The sequence below is a fragment of the Hyperolius riggenbachi genome, chromosome 4 (genome assembly GCF_040937935.1).
Source record: "Hyperolius riggenbachi isolate aHypRig1 chromosome 4, aHypRig1.pri, whole genome shotgun sequence".
Taxonomy (NCBI): Eukaryota; Metazoa; Chordata; class Amphibia; order Anura; family Hyperoliidae; genus Hyperolius; species Hyperolius riggenbachi.
In genome coordinates, this window is record NC_090649.1 from 4054952 (window position 1) to 4071174 (window position 16223).

Consider the following 16223-nt stretch of genomic DNA (forward strand, 5'->3'; position numbering starts at 1 on the left):
AACAGGTATGCAGTGGCGGGTTCACTAAACAGAACAGGTATACAGTGGCGGTTCACTAAACAGAACAGGTATGCAGTGGCGGGTCCACTGAACAGAACAGGTATGCAGTGGTGGGTTCACAGCACAGGTATGCAGTGGTGGGTTCACAGCACAGGTATGCAGTGGTGGGTTCACAGCACAGGTATGCAGTGGTGGGTTCAATGAACAGGTATACAGTGGCGGGTCCACTGAACAGAACAGGTATGCAGTGGTGGGTTCACAGCACAGGTATGCAGTGGTGGGTTCACAGCACAGGTATGCAGTGGTGGGTTCACAGAACAGGTATGCAGCCAGACAGGAACAAGCTAAGCCTAACTAATCTTTCCCTGAGAGACAGTCTGCAGCAGCTCGCCCTACTCTGACTAATGCAGGCACACGAGTGGCCGTAATGGCCGCCGCTGCCTGCCTTATATAAGGGGGGGGTGGGGCTCCAGGGGCTAGTGTAGCCTAATTGGCTACACTGGGCCTGCTGACTGTGATGTAGAGGGTCAAAGTTGACCCTCCATGTGCATTATGGGGCGAACCGAACTTCCGCAAAGGTTCGCCTGCGGGACGCGAACGCGAACCACTGAAGTTCGCATGGAACCGTTCGCAGGCAAACCGTTCGGCCCAACTCTAGTGTTGGACGAGCTGAGCTCGTCCAGACCGCTCAGCAGGTTAAACATGTGTATTTTCTACTAGGACATGACTGCACAGAGTCCTGAGTTTTCTTCTGTGCAGCTAAAAATGAGGCTTGTATAAGAGAAACAAAGTTCTGATGCTGGGAAACTGCATTTATCCACCAACCATCCAGCCATTTATCCACCAACCATCCAGCCATTTATCCACCAACCATCCAGCCATTTATCCAGAGCCGGATTAAGGCTAAATGGGGCCCTAAGCAAAGTAACTGATTTGGGCCCCCCATCATGTCGTAATAGAATCAGAAGATGCAGCTGCACAGCAACATGCCGCACACACCGGGGCAGCCGAGCTACTGGTTGCTATGGGCAACAGCACGCTTTCCTCTGTGGGTGCACAATGCAGGGAATAGCAGCAGCAAAATGCAGAGTGAGAGATGAATGGCTGGGACATTTGCACTCAGGGGCTGGGGCACCCCTGTGAAGAGGGCGCCAGATATCACAGCAGCAGCACTTTCCCCCTGCATCTCCAGCCTGGCAATAGCAGAAAGCTCTGGACACCACCAAACCGGAAGCCGTTCCCCAGACAGAATTACATAACCACCCCACCACCGAACAACCGATTTCCTCCCAAACTAGACAGCCACCATGCAGCCTCCATCCCAGTGAATACGATAGTCCAGCAGAGAAGGCAGCCGCAGTGGGGGAGAATGACAGCACCAGATGAATCACATTCACCTATTGCGATCCAAGCAATAGAGGTCCCGTCACCTGGAGCCCATCTGTCTCCTCTAGAGTGCTGCCGCTCTGTTACTACAACTATTACTACTTCCTACTTCCTGTCTGATCTGAGAATCAGGAAGTTCAGAGCGAGCGGCTGGACTGTAGAAGAGACAGATGGGTTTCAGATGACGAGATCTCTATCGCTTGGATCATGGATAGGTGAGTGAGCGTTTGCCATCTGCTGCTATCATTCTTGCTGCAGCTGTGGTTCTCTGTGGGAATGGAGGGAGAAGTGGGCGGTGGCAGAGTGCACAGTAGCAGGAGGGGGACCTAGGCGGAGAGCCTGGCTCTGAAGACAATCAGCAGCGCACGGCATCATTTGACAAGACAAGACAAATAACATTTATATCGCGCTTTTCTCCTGGCAGACTCAAAGCACCAGAGCTGCAACCACTAGGACCCGCCCTATAGGCAGTAGCAGTGTTAGAGAGACTTGCCTAAGGTCTCCTACTGAATAGGTGCTGGCTTACTTTTCGGAGGGCTCCCAACCTCCGGAACCTATTAGCCCCCAGCAGACTTAAAATGATCCAACTCAATGAACCAAGCTACCACACCAGCTCACTACTCCTAGGATCACGGGCTTGTCAAAAGTCCCGCTGCCAGGGCTGTTCCTTTGTAACCCAAACAGATTCCTTTCAATCATATAGCACCAACACTCATTACACAATCAAACAAAACATCACCTGTGAAACCAAAAATGTAATATACCTAATATCATGCCCCTGCAAACTGCAATATGTCGGACGGACCACCCAGACCACCAGAACCAGAATTGGGCAACACAAAAGGATCATCATTAATAATTATGCACTCCACAGCGTTTCCCGGCACTTTGGCACCCATCACCAAAACAACCCACACCTATTCACTATCAGTCTGATTGAATCGCTACCCCCCAACACCACTAACGTTATTGAGACTTTGCGGCATAGGGAGATGATGTGGATACAGATCCTCAAAACCCCGACACACCAACAGGGCTAAATGAGGTCTTAGAATAAGTATTTTGATCCCACCTCCCAAGTGTTTAATTATTGCCAAACATCTATACTCCAAACCTTTTTTATGCTTATAATGCTCCTCTCTTTTATATCTTTCTTACTCTCGACCCCTTTTATTATTAATTTCTATATTTTTATATGTTGCTTTTATACGTCTATATGTTTTATATTGTTTTTTCATATTATCCTTACCCACATTTTTATAATAACATTGTATTAGCTTTTTGGCAGCCTCTTATGCTCTATCTCATGTATACTTTTACTATATACTGTTGGCATGTTTATATGGTTTTTAACCTCCTCAGCGGTATAGACGACTATACACGTCCATCACCGCCGGAGCCTGCCGCTCAGGCCCTACTGGGCCGATTTGAGCGAAATAAAAAGCAGCACACGCAGCCGGCACTTTGCCAGCCGCGTGTGCTGCCTGATCGCCGCCGCTCTGCGGTGATTCGCCGCGAGCAGCGGCGAAAGAGGGTCCCCCTAGCCGCCCGAGCCCTGCGCAGCCGGAACAAAAGTTCCGGCCAGCGCTAAGGGCTGGATCAGAGGCGGCTGACGTCAGGACGTCGGCTGACGTCCATGACGTCACTCCGCTCGTCGCTATGGCGACGATGTAAGCAAAACAAGGAAGGCTGCTCATTTCGGCCTTCCTTGTTTATTCTGGTCGCCGGAGGCGATCAGAATGACGCTTCCGGAGCGCCCTCTAGTGGGCTTTCATGAAAGTTGGCTGCATGAAACAGTTTTTTTTTAATTAAAAAAAAACCCTCCCGCAGCCGCCCTGGCGATCTTAATAGACCGCCAGGGAGGTTAAAAAACACTCATACTGTTCTATTTTACCATTTTTACACCTGAATCCATATGTATACAAGTGCACACCCAGTGACATTTTTATATGAACATCCATTGCTAAAGGTTACATGAATTGTCTAGCTGCCCAAAAGAAAGCTATTTTCCCCTGTCTTTGGGTTTCCACACATGCACAGTCTCTATAACCATATCACTGAATTACATGCTGACTTGCTGAACTGGCGGAGCCGGGTTTTGAACCTGGGTCGCCTGTGTCAGAGGCAGAGCCCTTGACCATTACACTATCCAGCCATTACTGGCTATACCATATTCCAGCCACGGCTGGGTATCCCATAACTATCCCACTGGAAGCGCTCACTTCCTGTGCGACCTTAGTCACACTTCCTGTTACCAAACACTTCCTGATTGGACTTCAGTCCTGTCAGTCTAACCTCTCTCCCTATTTAAAGCAAGCCTCACTTCATACTGACACAGAGGCGCTCAAACCTACTGCTTGACCCACTGAGGTAAGTTATCCTTTACTTTATGCTTGCAGTTTATATTAATTCCTTTTGTGTCCATATAAAGCTTTATATGCTGTCTGGGAACAGCCCGGGGCCTATACCCGGCTCTACCATGTAACTGTTTCACTTTGAGACATACAATAGGAACCCTCTAATCTGGGAGCAATAAGCATTAGCTATTTGATTTCTGACATCTAAGCTTGTTTGCATGGCCCTGTGTTTATAAGGGCCGTAAATGTTTTTTTTGTAGCAATGCTTTATGTAGCAATTATTTTATGTGCTTTCTACCAATTATCTGCTGCACCGATTGTTGCAATTCTGTGGGTAGTTATTTTGTGTACATTTTGTTTTTATTCCAGTTGTGCTCCCATTTTTGCCTGAAGAAGCGGGGTCACGCCCGCGAAACGCGTTGCATTTGTGGAGTTGAATAAATTATTTGTCAATTCTGTTTTATCGAGACTCGAGTGAGTTTTCTTTTTGGAAGAGGGAGGTGAGTCCACCCTAACATCCTCCTCTGCTTTTAAGCGGTTTTTAAAATGTTTTACTCTACTCTGGCGCCTTTGTATACCGAGTTTTTGCTGATCTTGTCGTCCACCCTGGGTGGAGGGGTGCATCCCCATCTACTATCTACAGAGAGCGACTTCTTAACCTGAGTGGGGTCAGGTCCTAATGCTCCCCACCTGCATTTAAAGTGGTTGCCTATGGGTAACCTGTGTCTGTGAGTATGTACACATAACATTGTACTGAACTCTTCATTTTACCTGACAATACTGCACCATGTTGGGCTTTCCATTCTATGCTTGTTTTTAAGCATGGCTTACTGAACAGGCAGAGATGAGATTCGAACCCTGGTCTCCTGTGTCAGAGGCAGAGCCCTTAAAGGGACTCCGAGCAGTGCCTGTGGGTATGCCTTTAAGCATACCCACAACTAATTACATCCTCACACCTACCAGCATGATGTTTGTAATTATATCCCCCTGGGTTCCTTATATTTCATTGCATTGTGCTGAATCGAGCTGCCGACTTTGGAGAAAAGTCGTCCTGTGTAATACAATGTAACTATGGGAAGATGCATATCATTTTGAAGCTCTCTTTCTCCTCTTTCCAATGATAGATGAACTGCCACCCTAGTTTTCGCAATTTTCGCGACCACCGCTGACAGGATGGCGAGGGCTGGTTTATGTGCTAATGGGGCCCCAAGCGACTGCTTTTGTTGCCTGGTCGGTAATCCAGCCCTGTCCATTCCTTGTGTTCTTTAGCCCAAACAAGTCTCTTCTGCTTGTTGCCCGTCCTTAGCAGTGGTTTCCTAGCAGATATTCTACCATGAAGGCCTGATTCACACAGTCTCCTCTTAACAGTTGTTCTAGAGATGTGTCTGCTGCTAGAACTCTGTGTGGCATTGACCTGGTTTTTAATATGATCTGCTGTTAACCTGCAATTTCTGAGGCTGGTAACTCGGATGAACTTATCCTCCGCAGCAGAGGTGACTCTTGGCAGGGGCGTTCCTAGGGTCCTTGGAGATCGGGGTGCACCTGTGGGCACTAGGTGGGGGGTATATGCGGCGCACCGCAGCAAAAAATGCACGTGGTCATGCAATGAGTGGGCGTGGCTATGGGTGGGGCCAAACATACATGAACTTAGCAGCGGTGTAAGCTACAGATAACGGGCCTGCCCATCAAAATACTGGATGGGGCCCCTGTCCTTTAGATAATTTACAATCAGTATAGGCATAGATCAAAGATGTATACGCACATACAATTTTGATTAGTCAATCACTGACCAATTTTACCACCCCCGTGCAGTAAGTGGGCCAACAGACAATGAATTTTATGAACAGAGCTAAAATTGGCAAATCAAAATTGTATGTGTGTACCAGGCTTTACAGCTAATACTGTACATACTGAAAGTAGCAGGGATCAGCATACAATACAGCTGGTTTACAATCAGTAAAGGCACAGAGTAGCACCTTACACTGTACACACTGGAGGTAAATCAGCACACAGTGCAGGCACTAGAGAACAGCGTATACTGTACATACTGTAGGCAGCAGAATTCAGCACACTGCAGCTAGTTTACTATCAGTACAGGCACAGAGTAACACCTTACACTGTACACACTGGAGGTAGATCAGCACACAGTGCAAGCACTAGAGAACAGCGTATACTGTACATACTGTAGGCAGCAGAATTCAGCACACTGCAGCTAGTTTACTATCAGTAAAGGCACAGAGTAACACCTTACACTGTACACACTGGAGGTAAATCAGCACACAGTGCAGGCACTAGAGAACAGCGTATACTGTACATACTGTAGGCAGCAGAATTCAGCACACTGCAGCTAGCGTGCCAAAAATATGAGGATCACGTTGTGCGGCGCGCTTATCGCGCCGCACCGAAAAATGGGTGGGCCATGGACCAGAATATAGGTGTGGTAACGGCCGGGTGGAGACAAATTTACATGAACCTAGCAATGGTGGGACATTAGATTATGACAGTGGTGGCAAACCTTTTGGAGGCCGAGTGCCCAAACTGCAATCCAAAAGTCACTTATCTATCGCAAAGTGGCAACAGCAATTTAAACTAAATACTGTACAAACGTTTTAACTCATACATGAACATTATGGAAAATTCAAGTTGAAAATAAACTGTGAAGATAAACAATTTCATCCATTCTACTCCTGAAAAATGTATTCAATTTCTTAGAACCTCCCAGTTTCATTTTCTGTTTTTAAAAAGCTAAAAAAGTAGGTTTAATGCTATTGTCTTATATGATAAGGATTCAGCTTTTCCCATAGTCTCGCAGTTAGCAATCATGTGACCCCCAACAAGACATATTCAGCAATCATGAGGCCCCCAACAAATCAGGAGGCCCCCAACAAGACAAATTCAGCAATCATGAGGCCTCCAACAAATCATGAGGCCCCCAACAAGACAAATTCAGCAATCATGAGGCCCCCAACAAGACAAATTCAGCAATCATGAGGCCCCCAACAAATCATAAGGCTCCCAACAAGACAGATTCAGTAACCATGAGGCTCCCAACAAATCATGAGGCCCCCAACAAGACATTCAGTAACCATGAGGCCCCCAACAAGACACATTCAGCAGTCATGAGTCACATAAATAGACAGCATTTCACATAAATAGGCAGAATGCCCCCTTAATATGGTAGACCCCTCTCACCTGGCTTCTGAATTCTCCTCTACTGACTGCTGTGCCTGGCAATACTGTTTTTGGATGGTTTGGGGATGATGTGTGAAAGGCCTGGCAGTGATGCTGTGACCTGGGCTGGCTGCAGGCTGGATGTGTGTGGCTAGCTGGCTCTGGCTGCACTCTCTCCCCTCCTCCACCTCTCCAAACCCCCACCTGGCTAGTGGCTACTGCTGGCTGTGTGGCTAGCTGGCTCTGGCTGCACTGACTCTCTCGTCTCCCTCTCCCCCACCACTTGCAATTGTTGGGTGCCACTTACTGTGTGAATGGCGACTGTGCTCTTGGCTGCAGGCTGCCTGGTGGTTGGTCTCTCTGTGGCATCTGGCTGCAGGCAGTGGCACCTTGCTTCCTTCCTTGTCAGGACCAGTCACAGTGTCCACAAGGAGGTTTGTGACATATGGCATCGGCAGGCTAGGGAGAAGGCCCGGGGGTATACTGACTGACTAATTCAGTCACTCTGGCACTGCCACAGTCACCAGTCCAGACCTGGCTGGCTGAAAGAGGCACTGTGGGGGGCGCCGATCGAGCGGTGGTGAGGCAGTGAGGCCTACGTGGAGCAGTCTGTGGCTGCACTGGCAGGTGTGCCTGCCTGTCCCTGATGGTTTCTGCCTGATCTGGCGGCGGGCGAACGCTTTGGCGGGTGAGTACGGCGCGGCCAATATGACGCCATCCATGTACTGCCTGGCTTGAGTCACATGCCGTGCAGGGGGCGGAGCTACTCACTCTCCACGGCTCCAGCCCCCTGCCTTTTAATACGACTCCACACCCCCTGCTAGGTGCTCCTCCGCTTCTGATTGGAGCAGGGGGCGGATTAAGGCAGCTGATAGCTGCTGTCATTTTTCAATTGTGATGTCGGGTGCCGGAAATGTATGCGGCCGCCGTATCGAGTGAACGGCGGCCGCGTTTGCTGAAAACTTGTGCCCATACATTCGGGGCACTTGTGTTGGGCACCCTAAGTCATAGATCAGGGGCACCCTAAGGCCAGGTTCGTGGCACGGGCCACGATCAAATAGCGCTAGCGACGCGCCTGACTCTTGGTCTTCCTTTCCTAGGAAGGTCCGCATGTGAGCCAGTTTCTTTGTAGCGTTTGATGGTTTTTGAGACTGCACTTGGGGACACTTTCAAAGTTTTTTTTCCAATTTTTCGGTCTGACTGACCTTCATTTGTTAAAGTAATGATGGCCACTCCTTTTTCTTCACTTAGCTACTTTTTTCTTGCCATAATACAAATTCTAACAGTCTATTCAGTAGGACTATCAGCTGGGTATCCACCTGACTTCTCCACAACACAACTGATAGTCCCAGCCCCATTTATAAGGCAAGAAATCCCACTTATTAAACCTGACAGGGAACACCTGTGAAGTGAAAACCATTTCAGGTGACTACCTCTTGAAGCTCAGCAAGAGAATGCCGAGAGTGTGCAAAGCAGGAATCAAAGCAAAAGGTGGCTACTTTGCAGAACCTAGAATATGACATATTTTCAACTGTTTCACACTATTTGGTATTTCATAGTTTGGATGCCTTCAGTGTGACTCTACAATGTTCATAGTCATGAGAATAAAGAAAACTCTTTGAATGAGAAGGCGTGTCCAAACTTTTAGTCTGTACTATACATACATACATACATACATACATACATACATACATACACAGGATATATACACACATACAGTGGGATGTGAACGTTTGGGCAACCTTGTTAATCGTCATGATTTTCCTGTATAAATCGTTGGTTGTTATGATAAAAAATGTCAGTTAAATATATCATATAGGAGACACACACAGTGATATTTGGGAAGTGAAATTAAGTTTATTTGATTTACAGAAAGTGCACAATAATTGTTTAAATAAAAATAGGCAGGTGCATAAATTTGAAATGAAATCAATATTTAGTAGATTCTCCTTCTGCAGAAATTACAGCCTCTAAATACTTCCTGTAGGTTCCAATGAGAGTCTGGATTCTGGCTGAAGGTATTTTGGGCCATTCCTCTTTACAAAGCATCTCTAGTTCATTTAGGTTTGATGTCTTCCGAGCATGGACAGTTCTCTGTAACTCACACCACAGATTTTCAATTATATTCAGGTCTGGGGACTGAGATGGCCATTCCACAATGTTGTACTTGTTCCTCTGCATGAATGCCTTAGTGTATTCTGAGCAGTGTTTAGGGTTGTTGTCTTGTTGAAAGATCTAGCCCCGGCGCAGCTTCATCTTTGTCACTGATTCCTGGACATTGGTCTCCAGAATCTGCTGATACTGAGTGGAATCCATGCGTCCCTCAACTTTGACAAGATTCCCAGTCCCTGCACTGGCCACACAGCCCCACAGCATGATGGAACCACCACCATATTGTACTGTAGGTAGCAGGTGCTTTTCTTGGAATGCTGTGTTGTTTTTCCTCCATGCATAATGCCCCTTGTTATGCCCAAATAACTCATCAGTCCACAACACCTTATTCCAAAATGAAGCTGGCTTGTTCACATGTGCTTTAGCATACCTCAACCGACTCTGTTTGTGCTGTGGGCGGAGAAAAGGCTTTCTCTGCATCACTTTCGCATACAGCATCTCCTTGTGTAAAGTGCGCCGAATGGTTGAACAATGCACAGTGACTCCATCTGCAGCAAGATGATGTTGTAGGTCTTTGGTGCTGGTCTGTGGGTTGACTCTGACTGTTCTCACCATTTGTCGCTTCTGTCTATCCAAGATTTTTCTTAGTCCGCCACTTCAAGCCTTAACTTGAACTGAGTCTGTGGTCTTCCATTTCCTCAATATGTTCCTAACTGTGGAAACAGACAGCTGAAATCTCTGAGGCAGCTTGCTGTATCCTTCCCCTAAACCATAATGGTGAACAATCCTTGTCTTCAGGTCATTTGAGAGTTGTTTTGAGACCCCAATGTTACTACTCTTCAGAGAAAATTAAAACAGGAGGTAAACTTACAATTGTCTCCCTTAAATACTCTTTCTCATAATTAGATTCACCTGTGCATGTAGGTCAGGGGTCACTGAGCTTACCAAGCCAATTTGAGTTCCAATAATTAGTTCTAAAGGTTTTGGAATCAATAAAATGACAGCAGTGCCCACATTTATGCACCTGCCTAATTTTATTTAAACAATTATTGTGTGCTTTCTGTAAATCCAATAAACGTCATTTCACTTCTCAAATATCACTGTGTTTGTCTCCTATATGATATATTTAACTGGCATTTTTTTATTGTAACAACCAGCGATTTATACAGGAAAATCATGACGATTAACAAGGTTGCCCAAACTTTCACATCCCACTGTACATACGCACGCACACACCCTTGAAGTTTTCCACATTTTGTCACATTACTGCCACAAACATGAATCAATTTTATTGGAATTCCACGTGAAAGACCAATACAAAGTGGTGTACATGTGAGAAGTGGAACGAAAATCATACATGATTCCAAACATTTTTTACAAAATAACTGCAAAGTGGTGTGTGCATAATTATTCGACCCCCTTTGATCTGAGTGCAGTCAGTTGCCTATAGACATTGCCTGATGAGTGCTAATGACTAAATAGAGTGCACCTGTGTGTAATCTAATGTCAGTACAAATACAGCTGCTCTGTGAGGGCCTCAGAGGTTGTCTAAGAGAATATTGGGAGCAACAACACCATGAAGTCCAAAGAACACATCAGACAGGTCAGGGATCAAGTTATTGAGAAATTTAAAGCAGGCTTAGGCTACAAAAAGATTTCCAAAGCCTTGAACATCCCATGGAGCACTGTTCAAGCGATCATTCAGAAATGGAAGGAGTATGGCGCAACTGTAAACCTACCAAGATAAGGCCGTCCACCTAAACTCACAGGCTGAACAAGGAGAGCGCTGATCAGAAATGCAGTCAAGAGGCCCATGGTGACTCTGGACGAGCTGCAGAGGTCTACAGCTCAGGTGGGGGAATCTGTCCATAGGACAACTATTAGTCATGCACTGTACAAAGTTGGCCTTTATGGAAGAGTGGCAAGAAGAAAGGCATTGTTAACAGAAAGCATAAGAAGTCCCGTTTTCAGTTTACCACAAGCCATGTGGGGGACACCGCAAACATGTGGAAGAAGGTGCTCTGATCAGATGAGACCAAAATGGAACTTTTTGGCCAAAATGCAAAACGCTATGTGTGGCAGAAATCTAACACTGCACATCACGCTGAACACACCATCCCCACTGTCAAATATGGTGGTGGCAGCATCATGCTCTGGGGGTGCATCTCTTCAGCAGGGACAGGGAAGCTGGTCAGAGTTGATGGGAAGATGAATGGAGCCAAATACAGGGCAAACTTGGAAGAAAACCTCTTGGAGTCTGCAAAAGACTTGAGACTGGGGTGGAGGTTCACCTTCCAGCAGGACAATGACCCTAAACATAAAGCCAGGGCAACAATGGAATGGTTTAAAACAAAACATATCCATGTGTTAGAATGGCCCAACCAAAGTCCAGATCTAAATCCAATAGAGAATCTGTGGCAAGATCTGAAAACTGCTGTTCACAAACGCTGTCCATCTAATCTGACTGAGCTGGAGCTGTTTAGCAAAGAAGAATGGGCAAGGATTTCAGTCTCTAGATGTGCAAAGCTGGTAGAGACATACCCTAAAAGACTGGCAGCTGTAATTGCAGCAAAAGGTGGTTCTACAAAGTATTGACCCAGGGGGCTGAATAATTACGCACACCTCGGTATCGGTTGAAAAGGGCGCCCGAGCTGCCTGTATGAAAAGGGCGTTGCCATAGACATCAATGTTAGTTCTGGAAATATGGGCTACAAGGTGTAGAAAAGGGAGCCCGAGTTTTGATATAGGCTACAAGCGGGCTCCCCTTTGTAGCCCATATTTTTTCGGCTACAAGGCTTTCGGCTACAGTAAGGTGCCCCTTTATAGCCCATATTATTGCCTTTTTTTTTTTGTAGCCTATGTCTTTTTTATATGGGCTACAAGCGCTGGAAGCCGAATTATTTCATTCCCCCACTATCCATGGTGCCCTGGAGGGGAAATAGTAATTAACACATCCCGGAGTTTTTTTGTAGCCGCAGTTTATATGGGCTACACCAGGCGCCTTTTTTGTAGCCGAAGTTGGTATATATGGGCTCCACCAGGCGCCCTTTTTTACCGGCGCCCTTTTCATATAGACCCCACACCCCACTTTGCAGTTATTTATTTGTAAAAAATGTTTGGAATCATGTATGATTTTCGTTCCACTTCTCACGTGTACACCACTTTGTATTGGTCTTTCACGTGGAATTCCAATAAAATTGATTCATGTTTGTGGCAGTAATGTGACAAAATGTGGAAAACTTCAAGGGGGCCGAATACTTTTGCAACCCACTGTGTATATATAAAGATCGGGCATATATAACCTTTTCTCTGTATAAAATTAAGGTGCCAAACGGTACAATTTTCTTTCAAATTTGATCTTTCAACACATTTTTTTATGATCAAATTGTATAGAAAACTGTGACACAGTTCTTTGGTTGATTGGAAAAGGAAAAATAATCGATCAGAAAGTTTAATTTTATGATAGAATTGGAATGTAAAACCTTCCTAAATCATTCTGATAATGGGAACAATCGATAACTGACTGCTGACTGATTAGTTTTGAGTGTTGAAATGCCATCAAAAGTCGAACCTGAAGGAAAAATTGTACTGTTAATGGGCACCTTATTATGCACATGGCCAGCAGGTGGGACTATAAGCAGTACAGCCTGAGAAATGAAACTAATAAGGTAATGCCTTCCTTCCACTGACAGCTGATAAGTCACAGGACTGGCTCCTCCTACACCTCATTCCTAAAGGTGCCCATACACTTACATGATTTCCTGCCGATATACAGCAGATTCGATCACTGCGATCAAATCTTCTGTGAAATCGTTGCGCAAGCACTGAGCGAACAATTGATTTCCATCTGCAATAGATGGTTCCTGTCGATCTGCCTGCGCGGAAGATCTCACTAGATCGCCAGCGGGTCGGGAGTGTGTCGATAGCAGCGTTCAAATGTCGATGACCGACGCTAGCGGCACTACATTACCTGTTCCTCCGGCGCGTGTCGCCGCGGCCCCCTCTCCGTGTTGGGCTCCAGCTGGCTTCACTTACTTCCTGTCCCGACAGGAAGTTTAAACAGTAGAGCGCCCTCTACTGTTTAAACTTCCTCCGACAGGAAGTAAAGTGAAGCTGGAGCCCAGAGTGGAGAAAAGACAGCGAAGACCAGGGGATTCGCGCCGGCCGACAGAGGGATATATCTGCTGGTCGATCAGGTGGCAATCGACCAGTGTATGGCTGCCTTAACACTGAATATCACACAATCATTGTTTAGCAAGTGAAATCACATGTGAGGGCCCGTTTCCACTATCGCGAATCCGCATGCGGGCAACGCATGCGAATTCGCACAGTCAGTACAAGTGGATGGGACTGTTTCCACTTGTGCGTTTCCCCGCACGTTTTTTCTGTGCAGAAAAAATCTCCAGGGTAGGGGCCTCAGAATTCGCCTGCGTGTGGAATGCAGGCGAATCGCACGCAATGTATTTAATAGGGAAATCGCATGCGTTTTCCCCATGCGTTTTTTGCCGCGATTTCGCATGCGATTTCGCATAGGTACCCATGTTAATTCACACAGGCAGTGACATGGTTAAAATCGCATACAGCCTTACCTATGCGAAATCGCGGCAAAAAACGCATGCGGAATCGCACCCGCATGCGATTTGCCTGCGGTGATTCGCCGGCGATTTCGTAACGCTATAGTGGAAACGGGCCCTTACTGTTCACATCATCACAGCATCCAGACACTCAGCAAACAGCGACTGCTATAGACAGGGGCACTACACGGTTACACGGCACGTCACAGCCGTCCCTGGCCCCTCCCCAAGCAGGAGGACACGGAACTGCTAGTGGTGCTTTGTAAAGAACTGAAACTTTCTGTGTTCCGTCCTCAGGTGTCAGCGATGGCGTCAGCTGTTCTCAGAGAGGAGCTGGAGTGTTCTGTCTGTCTGAACATCTATACGGATCCTGTAGCCCTGAGATGTGGTCACAACTTCTGCCGGGGATGCATTGATCGTGTGCTGGACTCACAGGAGGGCTCTGGGGAGTATTCCTGCCCAGAATGTAGAGAGAAGCACACAGAGAGACCTTCACTACACAAGAACATCACACTACGTAACATACTGGATAAAATCCGGTCTTCCTTGCCTGGTCAGCAGTCTGGGGTCTTCTGCACACATTGTATTCACTCTCCTGTACCTGCTGTCAAGTCCTGTCTGTATTGTGAGGTTTCTCTGTGTGAAGATCACCTGAGAGTCCACAAAAAGTCAGAAGAACATGTCCTATGTGACCCCACCACCTCCCCGGAGACCAGGAAATGCTCCGTCCATAAGAAGATCCTGGAGTATTACTGCACTGAAGATGCCTCATGTGTCTGTGTGTCCTGCTTTGTGATTGGGGGGCACGTTGGCCATAAGATGATGTCCCTGGATGAAGCCACAGAGACAATGAAGAAGAAGCTGAGGAATAATCTGCAGAAACTGATGGCAGAGACAGAGGAGGCTGAGAAAAGAGTCCAAAGTCTGGAGGAACGCAGGAGAAAAGCACAAGAAAAAGCAGGTGGTGAAAAAGCGAGAGTCACATCCCTGATTGGAGATATTAAGAGACGGCTGGAGGAGCTGGAGAAGAAAGTACTGAGTGATATTGCAAGGCAGGCAGAGCATGTGTCCATGTTACTCCATAACCAAATCCAGAAGCTGGAGATAAAGAAGGAGGAGCTGTCCAGGAAGATGTGTCACATTGAGGAGCTGTGTAACATGACTGATCCACTGACTGTCCTTTGGGAGGCCAACCCCGGTGACTTGTGTGACACGGAGGACAGACATGATGAGCAGCTCCATGATGGAGGGGATCTGGATGTGGCCGGCATCTCACACACATTACACACAGGACTGGCTGATATTATAATTGAGGTATCTGCAACAAAATATATGCCAGAAGTAGCAGACATATTACTGGATGTAGACACAGCTAGTTATAGGCTGCATATATCAGATAACAAGAGAGTTGCCTCCAGGTCCGATATGAAGATGAAGTACCCAGATACACCTCACAGGTTTCAGGACTGCCCTCAGGTGTTGAGCAGCCGGAGTTTCTCCTCAGGGCGACATTACTGGGAAGTGGATGTTGGGGGACCTCATAGCTGGAGAGTCGGGATGTGTTACCCCAGTATAGACAGGAAGGGCGTGCCCAGATCACTGACTGGGTATAACAGGAAGTCCTGGTGTTTATGTAGGACTGGCGGTCAGTACTCTGTGATACACGATGGTATAGTGATAAGATTACCTGGCAGGATCTCCAGTGATCGAGTCAGGATCTATCTGGATTATGAGGCTGGGCGGATCTCATTTTATGACCTGTGTGACCCCATCAGACACCTCCACACCTTCTCCGCCACCTTCAATGAGCCCCTTCATGCCGTGTTATGTGTATGGGAGGGATGTGTGGAGATATGTGGAAAGGTTAAGGAAATATGAGAAATGAACAATGCATATAATCATGGGACTGTAGCCAACACTGTTAAAGAAAGGTTAAGCATGATATCAATACATAAATAACTACACTCCAGGTTGCGGTTTTAAGGCCGTGGCCATCTTTATTGGTAATAATCATTAAAATTGTTGAGGTCCCAACTTTATTCAACCAATAACTTTATTCAACTTATTAACCATAGTCAAAACAGACATAACTCATTTATTAGATCCACCACTACGGTTCAGACCCAAATCAACGTAACAATTCCGTTAGGACCCCGTATGTGACTTGCCTTCAGTCATATCTTCTACCAATAAAGACTTGACCACGACGATTCTTCTATACAGCAGAGAGGGACGGGTGGGCGGGGAGCTTGTCCCAGCCACGCAGGAGTGAAGGCAGGTAGATAGCGAGCAGGGGCTTCTTATATACACCTAACTCGCCCCTGATTCGCCCCTGCAACAATGTTGCACCCCAGCAACACCTGGCAGACTAGGCACAGATACCTGTGCCGACCAATCCCTGACATGCCTACGCTATCTTCCCTTACTACTGAGCCCCAAAGTATCCAACCAATCAGGAGCTGCCTTACCTCACAGCTTAAGCTCTACAGGTTTTCACAGACCCATGTTGGGCCATATTTATGTGAATATGTCCCTTCTCATGGGACTGTAGCCAACACTGTTAAAGAAAGGTTAAGCATGATATCAATACATAAATAACTACACTCCAGGTTGCGGTTTTAAG

At 46.7% G+C, this 16223-nt stretch overlaps 1 protein-coding gene across 1 annotated transcript in view; it reads left to right on the forward strand.

Annotated features, from left to right (window-relative positions):
* The window catches only part of LOC137570292 (E3 ubiquitin/ISG15 ligase TRIM25-like), a 61367-nt gene extending 45833 nt beyond the window's left edge, over window positions 1–15534 (forward strand). The window contains exon 2 of the mRNA XM_068278924.1: window positions 13898–15534. Within this exon, the coding sequence (XP_068135025.1) occupies window positions 13907–15478 (1572 nt within the window). The 5' untranslated portion in view covers window positions 13898–13906 and the 3' untranslated portion in view covers window positions 15479–15534. The remainder of the gene's footprint in view (window positions 1–13897) is intronic.
* The last annotated feature ends 689 nt before the right edge of the window (window positions 15535–16223 follow it).